At 45.9% G+C, this 20,000-nt stretch overlaps 1 protein-coding gene across 1 annotated transcript in view; it reads right to left on the reverse strand.

Moving 5' to 3' along the window:
* The window catches only part of gsg1l (gsg1-like), a gene marked incomplete at both ends in the record, with an annotated part of 24,237 nt that extends 6,399 nt beyond the window's left edge, over positions 1-17,838 (reverse strand). Inside the window, 2 exons of the mRNA XM_080010240.1 lie at positions 4,241-4,288; positions 17,550-17,838. Of these exons, the coding sequence (XP_079866366.1) occupies positions 4,241-4,288; positions 17,550-17,838 (337 nt within the window). The remainder of the gene's footprint in view (positions 1-4,240; positions 4,289-17,549) is intronic.
* Between the last annotated feature and the right edge of the window lie 2,162 nt (positions 17,839-20,000).

Below are 20,000 nucleotides of genomic sequence, written 5' to 3' on the forward strand. Positions count from 1 at the left end.
TTATTTCACCATAAACCGCCATAGAAACAAACTGTTTGTCATATCAATTGTGAGACTAGATGATCCTTTCCATCCGTATGAAGTATTTCCAGCAATTTCTAATCGTCCATTTAAATTCCGAACATCCATTTTCAGCATTTCCAATTAGTTTCCACCTCATCAAATAAGTTGAATCAATCGGTCCACTCGCGATCCAGTCAACATGGGGAAAAAAAAAAGAAAAACAAAGAAAAATATTTAAATGTTTAAGGAGGCCGCGCATCAAGCTGAATGGAGAGATGAAGGTGGGGGATGTTGGAGCCTTTGAGTCCCTTCATCTTTGCACCTTCACATCCTGTGCGGCCGGCCCTCGCACGAAACAAAGTGCACTTCAAAGAGGTTTCGTCGCAGCGTTTCAAAGTGAGAAGGGAGTCGGAAGCATCTGCAGGCGACGGAGAGAAGGAGGTGGATGCTCCTCGCGGGGTTGAGGGAACGCTGTGACTCCACCCTGCCACAACGACTACCAGGGTCGAGGTTGACTCACCCAAACGCAACCACCAGGAGAGAAATGTAAGGGACGCTTGGTAACATAACACTCATTTAAAAAAAGTGACAAAAAATAGATGTGCAATAGAGAAATAATATAATACAATAAAGTGTTTATTTTATTTATTTAATATATGTATATATATTTTTTTACTTTTCAAACTTGTATCCTGTATTTTTATGGATTATTTTATATCCGCCCAAATTGCTTTTACTTTTAGTTGATTGTATAAGTTGTCATTGTTTTCGAGATTTTGTTGTTGACCTCTAATGGGTTGTTTTTATTATGTATTTTATTTGATTGTGCACTGCTTTGAGTTCTGAGAAAAGTGCTTTATAAAAAAAGTGCATTATTATTATTGTTATTTTTATTGCTATTATCGTCATTATTATCAATTAAAATAACATTTGTGAAGTTGTAAAGTTGAAATGAAATAAAATTATTTGTCCCAGAATTACTAATACTTTCCTTCCTCCAATAGAAATATGATATCAAGTCAATCTCGAGCGTTTTTTGTTCATTTAACGAGTTACACAACGCTAGCTTGATGTCATGGGTTTAACTCTGTTGCTACGGTTACCAGGCGCAGCAAACAGATTCCTGCGAAATTGTTAAGTATAAGACTTTCGTATCGGATCTAACTAAGTTGAGTGTTAAAAAGTTTGACGCAGTCCACATAAAAACAAATGATAAAAAGTTGGTAAAGTAGTAAATCCACTTTATCAACTTTCACTGAAGGTCTGTGTATAATATATTATAATATAATATAATATAATATATGAAACAAAATGTAATAGAATATAACATAGTGGCTAAGTTTGAAAAAATTTGACTACTTTACTATTGGTAAAATTGCAACACAAAAAAGTGGGCTACTCTTACAGGGTTTGGGAGGGGATTTTTTATATATACTGTATATGAATTTTGCATGTACCGGTAACCCCGAAAGACATGAACGGCTGACGATTAAGCAAAAAGTGCTGCCAGGCACTGGCTGTGCCTGGTTTCCTTAAAAAGCCTTTATTAAGTCATCCATAATTCAATTTAGAATAGCTGTGAAACCATGCGGCGAAAAGAATCAGGTAGCCACAAAGGGAAGGTAGCGACTGAGAAAACTTGTCCAAAGACCGTCTTTAACTATTGATGGAACTCAACTCAAAGAGCACCTGTTCATAAGCAGCTCCCCCGCCGTTCCGGTGTTTTGCACTTTTTGTTTCTATTATTAGTTTTAGTGCAAGCGTACACTGAATCCTGAGAGAAAGAGAGGTGGATGGGGGAGGGAGGAGGGAGGTGGGAAGAGGGAGGAGGGGGGAGGCGTCATTCCATCCGCCCGCTGGACGCCCACGGAGGACGCCCACGGAGGACGCCCACGGAGGACGCCCACGGAGGGGAAGAGGGTCATTCTTTACCGAGGCCCCGGACGCGGGGACGCGTGCAAGCTTCAACCCATTCCCTGGCGAAAGGCTTCGTCGGCCTCCGCCCGAAAGAAAGCGGGAGCTCGGCGCACGGAGGGAGACGCGCTTCCAGGGTGTGCGGATCGGGGATCCAGAGAGGGCAAGTCCTCGCTTGACATTTCAGGACTTGGGTTATTTGAGACTGAAGCTTCTGTCGAAATGTAGGGCCAAGGGCCGAGTCCCTGGAGAACAGGGCTGCCAGCCGCTGGGGAGGAAGGGGGGCTATGACTGAATATTAATAACTCTTAAAATTACTTTTTATTTAATGAGCTTCATTCTATTACTTATCTTTTGAGTTGATAATCTCAGCTCTGCTTGCCATTATTCCTGTGCAAGGTTTGAGTAAATGTAGGGATATGTAGGGATCCATCGCTGTACTAAGGGACATGGTTTGAATTACGGGGAAGATTGAGGGGGTCTGACCCCCTTAATTAAGATTTTTATCTCAAAAGAGGTAAAAACAACAGGTGGGGGGGGGGGTCAAACATATTCTTCCTACCAGTAACCGTAAACATTACAATATATTTCCATATTCATGCCTGGAAGAATCTTGTAACGCGATTTCAGGCACCCCTAAAGTGGCCCGTACCATTACGCTGCGAATCCAGTTCCGCAGCGGAGGGTGGGGTCTGAGCTCAGCTCAGATCAAAACGAAGCAAATGAAAACAGCCCCGTGCGTAACAGGGACACTTTCTCAGTCACTCAAAAAAGTTGAAAAAAGCTGATGGTCATTGTTTAACTCGTGCTCTGATGAGGGAGCTTGGATAAACGGAAGTAATGACCTTGAGGAGCAGATAGAAGAGTGGAGCCCAACAGGTGGAGGCAGGAGGGAAAGAGATGAGGAGGAGGAGGTGGAGGGAGAGCGGCGACACAGAAATGGGCAAAACAGGGCGAGCCGGTGAGTTTGGCTGCTTAACTGAATCGGCCCATTAAAGCACGGAGGTGTAAGGCTCATTTATGTCAATCTTCTTTAATATTCCGAATCTGGTGTAATCTGCTACGGGGTTTTTGAACATGGCTCACTAGCGAGAAGTCTGTTTGAAATCCGGGTTTCAATAGAGTTCCATATCAGAAGAAAATCCACTAATTTCGGAGAAGAGCTGCGAGAATAATCAATGATTTGAGTGGTTTGGTGAAAAACAACTAAGTTAACTCAAGAGCTCACGAGACAAAGCAACGACTTGACTAACAAAGGCCTCGTCCCACACACACACAGACACATGTTCACACACGCACAAACACATGTACATACGCGCGCACGCGCACACGCACACACGCACGCACAAACACATATACACACACGCACGTGCGCACACACGCACACGCACGCACACACACACACACACACACACACGCACAAACACATATACACACACACGCACGTGCGCACACACGCACACGCACGCACACACACACACACACACACACACACACAAACACATATACACACACACGCACGTGCGCACACACGCACACGCACACGCACGCACACACACACACACACACACACACACACACACACACACACACACACACACACATACACACACACACAGTAATAGTTCACTCTTGTTCTGCAATTTGCTCAAACTCACTTTAGTACTCACAATAGTACACAATACAGTAGTACTAGATAAGATATCTTATCTTATCGTGCATCCTGCGTCTTATTGTGAATAATCTCCGGCTGCGTTGCAATGTCATTTCACTACATATATGAATATATGTATGTACAATATATGTATGTGACAAATAATCTTGAATCTGATCACAGTAAAATTATTCCCTATCAAAACGAAACAAAGCCCACGTTTATGTCAAATGACTGCCGTCAATTTATGCTGCCTGGTTATAAGCAATTTTTAAGTGTATATATATATATATTTTTTTTTTTAATACATATATATATTTTTTATACATATATATAAATAAATATATATTTTTTATGCATATATATATTTCTTTATACATATATACAGTATATACAGTATATATATATATATCGTCAGGGTCCTGAACCCTGAATGAACTACACGAGACGGAGCTCCAACCAGTTTGTCTCAGTGTGCGGCTTAACCACCCCAGACCTCCACCCGCGGCATCCCAGCTCCGGGCAGAGCGGTGCGGGGCGACGGGTGGAGGCGCCAACAGACGGGTTATTTGCGACGTTTGGCCTGTTTTCCCGTCCCGCGGGGGCGAGGGAAACAGGTGCAGGGAGCTGTGAGGGAGCGACGGCGCCGAAACCACGGCCATTACTCACCTCTCTCTGAGGCTGGAGCCAGATCAATGAAACTCCTACACTTCTCACCTGAGAGAGAGAGAGAGAGAGAGAGAGAGAGAGAGAGGTGGGGGGGGGTGAAATAAGGACAATTTGACAGATTGAGACGGAAAAGGAAAAAAGTGGCGGAACAGGGGGAAAGAGAGAAAGAGAGAGGCAAAGAAATTAGGTGTGAATGAAAAAAGCGAGGGATTAATGAGAACGGGAGGGGGGGGAGGGTGTAGCAGTAACAAGGTAAACCGGGATGGGGTGACAGGCGGAGAGGTAGAGTGGATGAGGTGATTATTAAGAAAAAAGGAGAAGGGGGTGGGGTGGGGGTCAGGAGGAAAACGAATGTGGGGATGAAAAGGAGAGAGAGAGGAGGAAGGGTGGAGAACAAGGCGTGTTAGCGTTCCTCCGGAGGCACGGGAGACAAGACAACACCACCAGTGTGACGTCCAACGTTGTCACGTTACCCACAAACACCACCCGGGGGTGGGGGGGTGGGGTGTCCCCCTTCAGCCATTTTAACAATTTGACATTAAGTGATTTCAATTTTTTGGCAAACTCAGGTGACGTGTAATGAGCTTTCACTCTCATCTCACCCCTCGCCTCGTCTTCATCAGTTTGACGTGGAAATAAAGCAACGACAGGGGAAAAAGTTTATTCAGTTTTTACCACGACGATGGCTGCGGCACACGAGACACGAGAAAATAACGCGTTCACATTAATTGAAGAATTACTGTCGAAACTCTCCGACCAATACGGGATCAAACTATCCGCTTGTACTGTGACAGAACAGAAAACGCCATAAATATAGTTTCTACATCCATATAGTACATTAGCCCTGTATGGATATGGAGGACCTCAGTAGGGACAGGAGCCGCCTCGGCCTCCCGGGCGGTGCGTTGCAGCCTCCGGTTCTCGGTTGGGATGAAGGAGGCGTCCTTCCCCCCGGCGCTCGGCTGCGATGAACCAACCTGCAGAGTGATTACCGGAGCCCCTGACTGCCGCCAGACGGCCTGTACCGCGTGCGGCCCACACCACCGCCGGCCCCCCACGGTGAACAGCTGGGAAGTGGACACCGTGGGTGGGAAGGAACGCTTTTTTATAAGTTTCCTCCCAACGTCGACCCGCCGCATGGAGGAAGAAAGGGGATTCTGGCGCGTCACCATTTTCTTTCTTTTTTTTTTTCCCTCACCGCTCGCCGGTGACCGGTTTCCTGCTCCGCGCGCCGGGTTGAGGATAACAGCCGTTTCCAGATTGCAGGCCCGCCTTGAATCCCGGCGTCGTGAAGCTAACGATGAGCCGTGTTTTCTTGCGGAGGCTCTGTCGCAGCGGCGCCGTTTCGAGTCCGTGAACCTCGACCTGCGACCGCTGAGTCTTTTTGCCGTCTGTCCGCGTTGGGCAAACGCCGTCGCAATTTTTGTCCAGACTGTTCCCCTGAAAACATCCAGGGGCGGTTTCACCGCTGCAGACGACGCCTCATTTTAGACTAATATCGCACTTTTAGTCTGGACTCACTTAAACGGCCGTTCTTCGGTCCCGGTTTAAAATAGTCTCCCACCCGCCCTAGTACGATGATTTTCCGGAAGGACGATTACAGCTGATCTGGGTCTAAGAGAAGGCTTGAATTAAACCTGGCCAGAGGCAGGGTCATCCTTGGATTAATGGGCGTGGCCTCTTGACCATAGAAAAAAATGGATGATCTGGACTCACCGGACAGAAGGAGCTGACTCGTACTCCATCGCCTTCGTCTGGGAGCTCCTAGTCTAGAACCAGTTCTTCTTAAGTAACAACACGTCTTAGAAAGTCGTTTTTAAATTCTGGATTCATTCAAGTGGGATTAATTGAGTCCCGCTTTAAATTAAACCCCGGTCTGTGAAACCGCCCCACGATAACCACTGCAACTCGGTGGGCAGCAATTCGGCCTCGTTGGAACCGGTTTTAAAAAATTTTAAACCAGTTTTTCCAAAATCCTGGACTTAGCAACCGTCAGTGGACGGTGCTGGATAAGATGGCACGCCAGCGTGTGAGGGCGAAATGCAGCAAACACGCTGTAAATGGAAAAAGCCCTGTGATCTCTATGTGCTTTCATTACGTGATCGACAGAAAAACTACTCCCCGCCGCATTGGGGAGTGATCGGCGCTGATAGATTGGATATTGATCGACCCGCCCCCGAACAGCAAACATTACGAGATCTAAAATGAGACACTCTCCATTTGAAAATTGCCAAACCCTACTCCGGCGTTATTACGGGCGTTCGGGTCATTCCGCCTCCGTGCGATTGATGATGACAGAGCGGAATAGGGATGAGAGGATCCCGATGTAATGGAAACATTTTTGTGATACGACCAGGCCTTGCTTTTGACGTATTTTCCCATTGTCTATTTGTCTTTTTTCTTTTTCACCACAAGTAACGGCTTACAATGGGAGCTCAAGCTGAAGGCGGGCGTCTCGTCCCGCGGGGCTTACGTGCGCTTCGTGTTGCGAGCCTCCCGTTGGGTTTTTTTCTTTTTTCACGCCCGTGCCGCGCATCCCAAAGTCCACTTTATGCAAATGCGAGAAACCCCCCCCCCCAAAAAAAAACAAACATCCAATCTAATCAGGCGTTTCCTATTGAGGAGAGCGAGGCTGGAAACAAGCCCCCAAAAAAATGGTTGATGAAAAAATGGACGTCTTGATTATACGTTTGCACTGTGTTAGGGACGCCACGCCGGCAAGGCTGGACTGTAACCGGGATTGTGATTGGAATTGAAAGCCAAATGGCAGCGGTGCTTTGCATGCCGGGGCATTTGTCAAGGGCTCACACCCGGGGACACAGTACAAAGGCATCCGGCAAAGTTCAAGTGTGTCTCTCTTCCCTACTGCGTGGCCAGAGAGTTTGTCTCTCGCTGCTGACAAAGCTTTGAAAGGAGAAGCTTTTCCTTTCGGAGAGCCCACACCTTTTTTTGGGGTGGGGGGTCGTTTCGCTCCGGTGGCGTTCGCGCCTCGGGACTTCAGGGGCCGCGGAGAGTAACGTCATCCCGTTTAGCTTAAAGACGAGAGGAGATAACTGTGATTGATGTTTTTTTTTTTTTTTCCCCTAAGGGAAGAAAGAAAGAACGGAGAGATAGTCGCTCATTGGGACGTGAATATAAAAAGGTGCGGCTTTGCGGAGCTGGTTTGAGTCAGACAACTTGACCGCGCCACGCTCTTCCGCGCTCTTACTACTATTTACTGTGAGCGGCCCTTAAGCAGTCCCTCTTGCTCTGCCTGCTTTGCCGCCTGCTTTGCGTGCTGCGTCGCCGCTGAGCCCCCTCCACCTCCCCTGCCCCCACCCCAGTTGGGCTCTACCGTCCGGCTGAGGGGGATTCGAGCTCGTCACTCCAATATTTCCAGCTCATGAACCACGCCTATGTTTTTCTGTTCACCTTCCCCCGGGAGCGGTGAGCGGCGGAGCCCGGGCCGCCGCCAAACTCAAACGCCGCTAAATAAATAAATAAAAGATCATTCTCAAGGGTTGTCCGTCAGAAAAGGGATCTAAAGTGTCCGTGCGACCTTCTGACTCGACTCGCGGCGCCATCTGTGCCCGTCTCTCCTTCCCTGCCTCGCTCTCCCGGGACCCCAAAACACCTGTTGCGGAAGTAATCACGACGGCCGCCGGCACTGCTGTTGCTCCGAATCCAACCGCCAAGACCAAGTCGAGAGGATACTGATGGTGTGTTTAAAGGGGTCATTTGTTCATTTCTTTCTTTGATGATCTGATAATTCTGCTTATTTACTGTACTTCACACCTCGGACTCGAATGTTGAAAATAGACATTTTTCCATGAAATGCTGCCAGTGCTGGAGGCGAGGATTATAGGAGTATTAAAAGTTGTTTGGTTGTTCATTTGACCCACATTTCAACAATTATTCACGACCAGTTATTCACAAAGAATTAATTCAGGGGTGAACTTGGCTTTTTACTGTTGAATTTTCTCCAGGTTTATTCTTCATTCTGTTTATACTGCTTTAATTGTTCAGGCTTACTTTCCATTATCCTGCAATGCTGTTTATTCTCTTGTTTTTATTGTTTTCGGTTGACTGTGAGTTTCTGTTGTATATTTTAACTCTCCTTCAGATGTTGCCACTTTCTTTTTCATATTCATATTGTCATATTCATATTCTATTGTTTGTTTGTCTGACTATTGTCTGGATGTGAGCTGCCACAGATATATGTACCAGATCTATCTATCTATCCATCTATCTATCTATCTATCTATCTATCTATCTATCTATCTATCTATTAATTTCCATCAATACCTGCACTTTAATTACATATATGATTTTTAATGGTACATATAGTTGTTTTTAGAATTTGTCTTTACTCTCTTTACTAGTGGATCATTCGGTTCGGATCTCCCTTCTCACAGAACAGCACTCTCATTCTCTCAATCTCTTAATCTCTCATTCTCTCATTCTGCCGTTCTCTCCTTCTGCAATGGAACGGACTGCTGATCCAAAACCAATCTCATCACCAAATATACTCAACCACCATTTCTTCTCCCTCTCCCTCTCCTTCTCACACTATCAATCTCTCTCTCTATTTCTCTTTATTTTATTCCCTCTCTTCACATTCCCCAGCCATTCTTTCTCTCCATGACTCCCTCTCTGTCGCTCGCTCTTTCTATCCGCCCTGTCCCGTCCTCTCTCTCTCTCTCTCTCTCTCTCTCTCTCTCTCTTGCCCTCTCCTCCTTTGGGCGAGCGGGCCTGCGGTGTGTTTAATCAGCTCAGCGGTGTCATTCAGGGCTAACTGCACCTGTAATGAATATAAATGTTTTCTACCTAAAACAGAGATGGTCTCATCACTGCAACGGTTGTTTTCGTATCTGATGTTCGATACTCCACTCACCCGGTGCGGCGTTGCTATTACTTATAAATGTCATTTTCTCCATTTTCTCCTGTCCTTTCATATCCAAGTTCATCCAATGATATTCTCTGTGACTAAGTGCTACAGACAGGGATTGGCGGTTCTTTTCTATTGAATACCGCCATGCCACAATATTCAATATTTATAGGGATTCTATTAGCATTGTGATGGTTATTTAGTGTTGCAATTACCTTCCGAGTTGACAAACTTTCACAAAATTTGAATGGATTTCTCAAGCTCCTCTTTCCCTTGTAAACTATGCAATGCAAAGTTGTGCAGCACTTCAAATTACATTTGTGCTGAGCACAGTAACTTTCTCTGTTTGAGTGGTTTTGGATGTTACATTGCCTGAAATAGTGATTTTCGACGAGACAGGTAAAAATTCAAACAATGCATTATAATGATCGATTTACTGTAGTCATGCAGAGCCGTCATATGGATGATAAAATGGACAAAAGAAAAAATCCTGATTATCCTATAATTTTGTTCAATAAATACTGGTATATCTTGACTTCATTAGGCAGCATTGCATAACTGATCATGCTAAATGCAATAGCCATAGCTACTACACTGTATATTCAAGGATAAAGGGGAACATGACTATCACTCACATTTTAAACTGAAACAAAGAATATTTTGATTGAAACTTTACTAAGCAAAGATGACTCAAAGAAATGTTTAATCTTGTCGTGAATCCTCTCTGATCTCCCAGTATTTACAGTGTATTTCTTTTCATCTGGTCATATCCTCATGGCATGTCACTGATCTCCATGTCATTTCAGATCCACCCACTCCCTTTTGCTTTGCTGTCGCTCCCTTCCCTTTCGCCTGGTTTCTATCGCCTGCAGCTCATTCCCTCATTAGTCCCTCAGTATAAATACCAGTCCACTTCCCTTTGTTCTCTCTCAGATTGTGTCTTGCATTCCGCTGAGCTACTCCCACAACTACGTCCCGATTCCTGATTCCTGTCCAAACCTCTGCCTGATCCCCTTGACCCTGCTTCTCTGCCTGTTCCCTTCCAGATAAGTTTGCCTTCTCCGACTGATCTCCTGGTTTTGACCCCCCCTCCTGTATTTTTTTGAAAAAACTTTGTGGACTTCGACTTCTTCTGATTATTTTTTTGTCGTGCTTATGGGTTCACATCCGGCTCTCTAGGGATCCTCTGCAAGCCATGATGAAACGTTCGGGAAGGTCTCCTGTGACCGCATCCAGTCCTAGCGGTCGGACCTCTGTTCTTTGGTGACAGCCTTCTCTGATGGTCTCTGGAGGGTTTTTCAACCACACTACACCTGGCCGTGAGGCTACCCATGGACATTTAAACCTGGTCCAGGGGGTCGGCGAGCTATCAACTATTCCATTGAGTTTCGGGCCCTCGCAGCAGAGGGCCATTGGAATTCCTCATCCCTGGCTGACCCCTTTTACCACGGGCTTTCTGATGTCGTCTAGGACGAGCTGGTGGCTCTGGTCTCACCGGCAATTCCATACGCTCTCATCGCTGCGGCCATCCGTATCGACTTATCGATGGCTCCTGGAGTGGAGGCGCGAGAGGGCGCTGGCCAGTCATTCCTGAGGTCTACCATGACCACCAGCATTGCCTCCGCCTTCCTTGTCAGATCCTCCTTCGTGATTCAGCCGAACCCATGAGAATTGCGAATTCCATGTGCCCAAGGCCCTCCTTCTTGGGCTTTGTGGTTGCTGAAGGGAACGTGCACATGGACCCAGCCAAGGTTCAGGCGGTCACTGACTGGCCTGTACCGGCCTCCAGGATGAAGTTGCAGCAGTTCTTGGGGTTTGCCAAACTCTAAAGAAGATTCATCCGGAACTATAGCATGGTGGCGGAACCGATCACTAAATTGCCCTCCCAAATTTCTCCTTTCCTCTGGACACCTGCTGCGGACAAGGCCTTTCGGTGAGTTAAAGAGACGGTTCACCTCGTCACCCATTCTCAACCTGCCTGACCCCTCAGTCAGTTTGTGGAGGAGGTGGATGCCTCAGGTTTAAGCGTAGGGGCCGTACTCTCCCAGGAAGCTGCTGTCGACCAAAAACTTCACCTCTGTGCCTTCTCTCGCAAGTTATACCCTGAAGAGCACAATTGCGACATTGAAAACCGGAAGCCGTTGGCAGTCATGATGGAGTTGGAGGAGTGGACTGGTTGAGAGTGGTTGAAGGGAGCAGGGAAACTGTTTATTGTCTGGACTGATCGTAACAACCTTGAATACATCCGATTAGCCAAGCGGCTTAGTTGCAGAAAGGCAGGGTTGGCGCTGTATTTAATCAATTTGACTTTGCATCCTGCATAGTCGGCGTAGTTACCCAGGAGGTGGAGCCAAAGGTAAGGGACTCTCTAACCACCCATCTTCTAGCATCTGCCGGTGCCACTCTACTACGCACCTCTGACCTCTATCTGAGCGACGGCAACCGTCTCCGCACCCCGGCTCACACCTACACTTTGGGAAAGGTCTGGCTCTCTATGCAGGACATAGCCCTTCAGGTTGAGTCCAGAAAGCTGGCCCAATTCTTTGAAGGAGCATTCCTGCTAGCCAAGATCATCAACTCAACAGCTGTTCGCCTGCATCTTCCCTGGTCTCTCTGCATCCATCCCACCTTCCACATCTCTCGACTCAAGCCACTTAAGCATTCCTCCAGACCCCCACCGCCCACTCAGATCATCAATGGATCTCCAGCTTATATGGTCAGTCGCCTGCTGAGGTCCCGGGGCAGAGGAAGCGGTCTCCAGTATTGGGTCAATTGGGAGGGACACAGACCTGAGGAGAGGTTGTGGGTCCCTACACGTGCCATCCAGGACTATCACAATGACCATCCAGATCAGCCTGGGGGTGTGGTTCTGTCATGACTCAGTTCTGATCTCCCAGTGTTTACCAGTGTCTACCTCCTGATTCCTGTCCAAACCTCTGCCTGATCCCCAGTACCCTGCTTCTCTGCTCGTTCCCTGCCGGATAAGTTTGCCTTCTCTGACTGATCTCCTGGATTTGACCCCTGACAGATTTTTGGAAAACCTTGCGGACTTTGACTTCTTACCTGATGGTTTTTGTTTTGTGCTTATGGGTTCACATCCGTTCTGAGTCACTGAGTGTAGCAGCTCTAGCACTAGACACAGAAACCTTGCAAAGATAAAAAATGGAGGATGAATTAAACACAAGTAGGCCTATAAGGGGTAGAATAATGTAAAAAAGTAAATCCCTTGAACTTCGAGGTGACTAGTCCCCAAGCCACTCATTAGCTGTTTAAAATCTGGAAATCTTTCAAAGGAATTGGGTTCGGAAGCTTCCATTCATAAATTAACCAAGATCATTGTTGAAACCTGAAACTTCCACTGGACTTTCTGGCTATAGGCTGTTCTTCCGACTGGGAACAATATCACAGATTTTAGATTTGGCCTCCTGGTCACGGGCGTGAACCCCCTCTGACCTCCTGACGACCAAACATCATCAGACCTCACAATAGTGATTTTTAGCTGCTTACATACGTCCGCTCGACGTCTCTGCCCAGATTGTAGTGACGTAACAATCTAAGAAAGCCAAGAAGTGGCTAAATCCCCTTACGACGACCATTTTTTTTCTCACCAAGTCTCGAATCTTGAATCTTAAATCTTAGCCCTTAATCTAGTGTTCTATTTTTAGATAGACTACACAACTTAAAAAAAAAACAAAAAAAAATTGCCCGCGCAAAAATACCTTCCTTAACTATCTATTAGGACCTCATATTGTGATATTGTAAATCATATCAAGACTACTTAAATATTTAGCACAAAATAATTCATATATAATTAACCTAGTGACTTTTCTTTACAATTTCTCATGTTTGATACGACCCTGAGTGTTTAGATCTTTGTTTTGGGGATGGTTTCCGATGTCGGTATTCTATTTCTGTATCTGCGCACCCCCTAACTTTTGCGTAAAAAGCACTTAAAGTTACATATAAAGTCGGAGGAGCCTATTAATTATAGATAGTGAGTGATTTATTTGTTTTGCCTGGCCTGGGACAAAATTAGACTTATGATGTCATTATCATTATGAAACAGCCCGCTCATTTGTCAGCGCCTTTGTTTACATCGAATAGGCCGAAACCTCAACGAGGGACCTTGGCCATTCATCCCGTCTCCAGCCATAAACCAACCCCCTCCCCCCTCCCAGGTGATTCCTAAATAGAGAGAGCGACTGTTACATCACTGATTAATGTCTACGCAGAAAGCGGTCGACGGCCAAGGTTAATGAATGGTAATTAGAGCGTCTCCGTCCCGTCTCGGTGTCCGTGGATCCGTCTGCGGTTTCCGCCGCGCGTGAGGCGGATTCTCTCTCGTGCGACGTCCACCCTCCTGTCGCCGCGAGCAGCGTCACCAGAAGCAGTTCAAAGGCGGATCAACGCCCCGCAAAGACACCGGATCAGAGCAGCGGGGGTGGGGGGGGCGTTAACCGAGATAGAGGGCGACGTGAGGAATTATTTCTGTGTTACGAGGAGCGAGGGATGCAGAGGGACGGATGAAAGAATAAAAATAACAAATAAAGAGAACACGGCAAATTTGGCCCCTGACGCTCGGCCCCCGAGGAGGAACACATTCTTTAACTTCAATTCCTTGTGCAAACAGCGGCGTCAACACACACACGGCTGAGGCCGTCTCTCGTCTTCTTCCACGGGTCAAGCGCGACTTGATAACCATCTGCCTTTTAGAAGAAACGCCACCTTTGGAGTATCAGGTTTTCAACAGACCTTTTTTTTTTTTAAATTTTTCCTAAAGTATCGGAAGCAGCAGAGCGTGGAGTATCTGCACCCACACGGCCGGTCGGTGCCTCAGGAGGTAGCGCCGGCTGCTCAAAATCCGAGGATTGTGGGTTCGATCCCCGGCTCCTCCTGGCGGCACACTGAAGCGTCCTCGAGCAAGACGCTTAACCCGGTGAGGGGGGAGAAAGGAAAAAAAAGTTGAGCTCGAGTCAAATTAATGCAAATGAGACGCGAAGCGGCAAACCGAACCAATCAGATTGCCCGCCTGGCGTGAACTCTAGAATAGCAATGGCGGATTGTTTGAAAACACAGTGTCTAATTTCTCCGAAACATCTTCTGATCAAAATTGTGGCGAGAAAAAGGTGAAGCGGAAGCTGAATATCCACAGAAGCTGAATATATATATATATATATATATATATATATATATATATATATATATATAAATCTTGCTAAATCATGACAGACCTACCTTTAGGCTAGCTATGAATGGGGCTCATTCTGGCATTACAAAATGAAATTCAAGGACTTTCCAGTCATCCACCCTTTTAAGCACTTTTTCATATTCAAGGTCTTCACGCAAAATCAATATAATCAATTTTCAACGTCATCTTTTGAAATTAAAATATAATATAATCTTACTCTCTGTCTATTATGAACGTTAGTATATCTATTAAACCTGTATATCTATATATCATTAATCTCATTGTTATCTAATATTATAAGTGTTAAATTTTACATTTCCCTGGCATCATCTATGTCCTAAAATAGACTCTGGAATCTTTTTTTATTACGTTGTGATTTTGATAACAAAACCAGGGGGAATATCAAAGGTTTTCAATTGTTCCCTATTTTTCGAGGACTTTTCGACTTTTTAAGCACTTCAGCAGAAATGGGGGCTATTTTCGAGGTATTCCATGCTTGAATTTCTGAGGACAAAATTCAAGCACTTCCAGCACGTAAGAAGCCATTTCATTCCACATGTTCCATTACAATAAACCCGATGAGATTGTTTGGTTGCAGTAAATGGATTAAATGATGATGAAAACATAATAAAACGGCGTCAAGGTCAGACTTTACATGTTTTCACAAAGAGTTTTTACAGAGGACGAGCGACGCTCTCCGCTCGACTGCAAGTTGCTCATAACCAAAAATAAATGATGGGCTGCGGCCGTCAGCAAACTGCATCGTAAACAAGAGGAAAATAGTTAGAATGGGTCGGACGGGACAGTTTCTTCTCCGATCTTTTTTTAAGATCTTGAAATGTTAAACTCTTGATTTTGATGATGAAATTACTCAACTTCACCACCGTTTTGGATCCGCGGTCAAACTCCACCTCCAAAAATGACGGTCAAACCAGCCCGCCTAAATGTAATGCTGTAAGCACAAGTAGAAGTATGTAATGAGTGATGCATTACCACAGGGGTGGGTGGCATCAAGCAAAATGTTTCTCACAATACGTGTTTAGCAAGACTATTTTTTATTTTTACTGGTGGAAAACTGATTTTGATGCTTCACAAATGATCGCTGTAAGAAACTTTTAACTCGATGAGACGGTGACGAGCGACTTGGTGACGTTTGTGAGGCTCTCATGCTTTAGTGTGGGCACTCCATGCATATTTTGGACTTGTTTTTAATCCCAAAAAAAACACAACTTTGGAACTCGAGCAAAAAACAATTACCTCGAAACTATGTTGGGTGACAGATGGAAAACAAACAACCACTTTAAACGCCGCAGGATGAAGAATGTGTGCGATTAAGAAGAAATTACACGAAAGCTCTGGTTTTCAGTGCAGAAAGAAACATTTACAGCTTAAAAAAAAACTGATTCTATTTATTTTTTAAACATTCTCCTTCATTAAGTGTGAAATCTGCCCAGACACACAAAATAGAACTTCTAGTAAATGGTTCATTAATAATAACCCCAGGAATATTTACAGGCAAAAAATACTGTTGTTATAGCCAATAGTCTTCTTTGTAAGGAACTTCTATTTTAATCACAAGAAAAAATAAATATATATATTTATATATATTCTGTGATAAATACTGTTGCCATGAAAACTTCACACCATCCTAACAAATACGTTCATCATAATAATAATAATAATAATATTAAACACCATCATCATCATCGTCTTCATCATCATATAATAATAATAATTTAAATAAAAATACTACTACTACTATTATTATTATTATTAATAATAATTATAATAATAATTATTATTATAATAATGAAAATAAAAATACTACTAATAATAATAATAATAATGCTTATCATCTTCATCATCATCATCATCATCATATAATAATACAAATAAAAATTCTACTAATACCACTAATAATAATAATGAAAATAAAAATACTTCTAATAATAATAGTAAAAATGAAAACCCTCCAATATCTCTGTCTGCATTTCTGCCTGCGTCCGTCCACCTCTCTATCTGTTTCTCTCTCGAGACCACTCACACGCACGCACACACACACACACACACACACACACACACACACACACACACACACACACACACACACACACACACACACACACACACACACACACACCAGGAGGTGATAAAACTCGCTTTGAGTTTCTAACCAGGTGTCCCCTCTTTAACAGATCGTTTCACAATTCACTGAGTTAGGCTGGAAAGATAGTTGACCGGTAATGCAAACAAAAAGCACGAATGACTTCAAAATAACAGTCGCCAAAAGGAGGCTGCTGTCGAAGAATCCCTGACCCCGACACTCACTAAACAATGTCAGGGTTATGATAGCTTTTTAGGAATTTCAAAATCTCATCTGATATACAGAAATTGAACAAGGCTCATCACACGGAACTCCATGGTAACGTAAAGCATGGTCTCAAACCTGAAAGCGTGAGAGACATTTCCCCATCCCATAATTCATTTCCACACACCACATCGTCGTGACGAGTTGAATAAACGACAGCCCGTGAGAATGGCTTGACGCCATCGGCCGCCAAACCGAACACGCCAAAACTGGACTTTAACGTCGCTTTTGCCCGCAGCGTGTTCGCCCTCCGCGCGTTATTGCGCACAGACGCGCGCGGTGCGGCCGCGGTCCGTGTGCGTGGGCGGGCACCTCGACGCGACGACCCGGCGACGGGGCTGCGCTCACACCGAGGGGGGGTGGGGGGTCAGTACAGGCGACGCGTCCCAAATACCGAAATACAAGTGGTGTCAAACATGTCCGATGTCACGCTAAAGGAAGGGCGCTCGTGTGTTGGCTTTTGGCACACTGGGTCAGTGTGGAGTGGATGACGCATGACGCATGACGTGTTTAATCACTTCGGGAGTGTGATGGTGAATTGGATTGCAAATCAATTTAGTAGGTCCTGATGAAGTGATTCTCAGCCTTTTTTTTTTTTTTTTTTTGATTTGATGCGATTTTGTCTCTGGAACCCCCATCCGAGACGATCTTTATTGTTCGACATGATTTACCGAACTTCTATACCTATGCATTGCAGTGAAACTATGACTACGGTGACCAAAACAATGATTATTCGAACATCTCTCAGGGTAAAGTTGAACAAATTCATTATTTTGCTGCAGGACACCCCCCCCCCCCCCCCCCCCCCCCGGAACCTCTCGGAGGACCCCCCGGGGACCGGGACCCTCTCAACGCGCACAAGAGCGAGGCGCCCGGCGCCACCCACCTGCCTCGTGGATGTTCTCCTCGCAGGAGTACCAGATGCCGGTGTGGAAGCGGCGGAAGAGGAAGCGGTCGTCGCCGGTCTCCCAGCTGTAGTGCACCTTGCTCTGGTCCGTCTCGTTGGCGCCGTAGTCGATGCAGTTGTGGCGCCGCTGGCGGCTGCAGGTGGGCTTGGGCACGCGCTGGGTGCCCTCGCACCAGTACGTGGTGATGAAGGCCGTGGTGGAGAAGAGCAGCGCCACGAGGTTCAGCCCCACGGAGAGCAGAGCGCGGCACTTGCGCGTGGTCTTCATGGTTTTTTTTGGGGGTGTGGGTGGGTGGTGGGGGGGGGGGGGGGGGATGCGTCGCGCGCTCTCGCCTCCGCACCCTCGCACCTCACGCCCCGGCGCGGGAAAAAAGTTCACCCGAGACGGAGGAGGAGGAGGAGGAGGAGAAGGAGGTGGCGGAGGCGGAGGTGGAGGATGGAGCGCCCGGTCCGGCGCAGCGCATGGCTCGGGGTGCGAATGCGCGCGCGGGTTGTGCGGCTCCCGGTGCGCGTGGCGCGGAGGTGGGACCGAGGATCCGTCAGGTGCTGACGTCAAATCCCCACGTCATTTTCACGTCCTTCACCGCGTGGCGCCCGCTCCCCGCTGAGGTGGCGAGGGATCCTTCCCCGCGAGAGACGTGCGAGGATGGTGCGCGCACACTGGGAGGACCGCGACGCTTTGAAGCTGCTCTCTCTCTCTCTCCTTAGCCCCCCCCTCTCTCCCTGTCTCTCCCCCTTTCTCTCCTCACCCCCCCTCACTCTCTGTCTCTCGCTTCCCCCCCTCCCCCTTTCTCTCTTCACCCCCCCTCTCTCTCGCTTCCCCCCTCCCTCCCCCCTCTCTCCCTCTTCCCTCCCCCTCTCTCTCTCTCGCCCTCTCTCCCCCCCTCTCTCCCTCTTCCCTCGCCCTCTCTCCCCTCTCTCTCTCTCTCTCTCTCGCTTCCCCCTCTCCTCCCCCTCTCTCTCTTCCATCTCCCTCTCTCTTTCTTCCCTCTCCCCCCTCTCCCTCTTTCATTCTCTCTATAAATAACTCTCACTCACTCTCTCCAGCTCTTTTTCTCTCTGTGTTGACACAGAGGTTTATTTTTTATTTTGGGGATAATTGTATATTATTGTGAATTGCCATTATTATTCTTATTATTCTTATTATTGTTATTATTGTTCTTCTTCTTCTTCTTCTTCTTCTTCTTCTTCTTCTTCTTCTTCTTCTTCTTCTTCTTCTTCTTATTATTATTATTATTATTATTATTATTATTATTATTATTTATAATAGTAATAATAATAATAATGATGATAACAATAACAATAATAAAACATTCTTAATTATTAAATTCTCAAGTAATTAATTCGAATTTTTTTTTATTATAAGAGTTCTAAATAACTATATCTATCTATCTGTCTATCTATCCATCCGTCCGTCCGTCCGTCCGTCCGTCTATCGGTCTGTCTGTCTGTCTGTCTGTCTGTCTGTCTGTCTGTATGTCTATCTAGTTCCAAAGGGCTCTATTGGCATGGGAAACACACGTTTGATTGCCAAAGTGGAAAGCAGGAAATATAGAGTATGTGCAATCAACTAAAATGCAGGCACAAATACGGCACAAAAAAATAAAAATACCCAGGTAACCTAATTTATATACTGTATATATATTATTTTACTGTACCTAAACAGAGTGCAATTCAAGTTTATGGGTTGCGCTCTCTCTCTCTCTCTCTCGCTCTCTCTCTCTTCCTCTCTCCTGCTCTCTCCCTCTCCTCGCCGTACACTAGAGGGGACTTTTTTACCACATTTACACTTTGCGATGCTACAGAGTTGCTATTTGTCACATGTCTTTTTTACCATTTTGAACATTTACACTTTCTGCCCTACCCTGTAACAATTTGACCAGTTTCCTGCCAGGCATAACAATATTACAGCTGCAGCTGACTGTGGTTCTGTATCTTTGCCAACGCTGAATAGGGGAAGGTGACACTGAGTTTTTTGAAAACCGCACCGATTTTGATAAAGAGATGCCATAATCTTCCCGGTATAGAAATAAGTGTATAAATTAAGGAAAGCCATCGTCCTCCATCGATAAACTCAGGGGGTCGCTCTGCAGAAGCTCTTTGGTGAGAAGGACGGGTGGTGGGAAATCTCATCCACGGGTAGAAGCATGTTCAGCTGAATAATCCCAAACTAACCGTCCAAGCCAAAACTCTTTGAAATGGATCAGTATCGCAGTACCTCGCCATCAATAATACCTAAAGTTTAGGGTCCAAGACTGTTATGGGTTGAGACAGAGTTTGATGGGTGTCTCTCTGTTGACGGTTGTTGTTGTGTGCAGGTGGAGGGGTTGGGTGGAGGTGAGCGGCCGGGTCGGCCTCCATATTGACCAGCAGCTGACCGATCATATCAGGAGGCTGGAAATGAGCTGCAACAAGGCTGCACCTCCCACC

The sequence above is a fragment of the Zeus faber genome (assembly GCF_960531495.2).
Source record: "Zeus faber genome assembly, chromosome: 11".
Classification (NCBI taxonomy): Eukaryota; Metazoa; Chordata; class Actinopteri; order Zeiformes; family Zeidae; genus Zeus; species Zeus faber.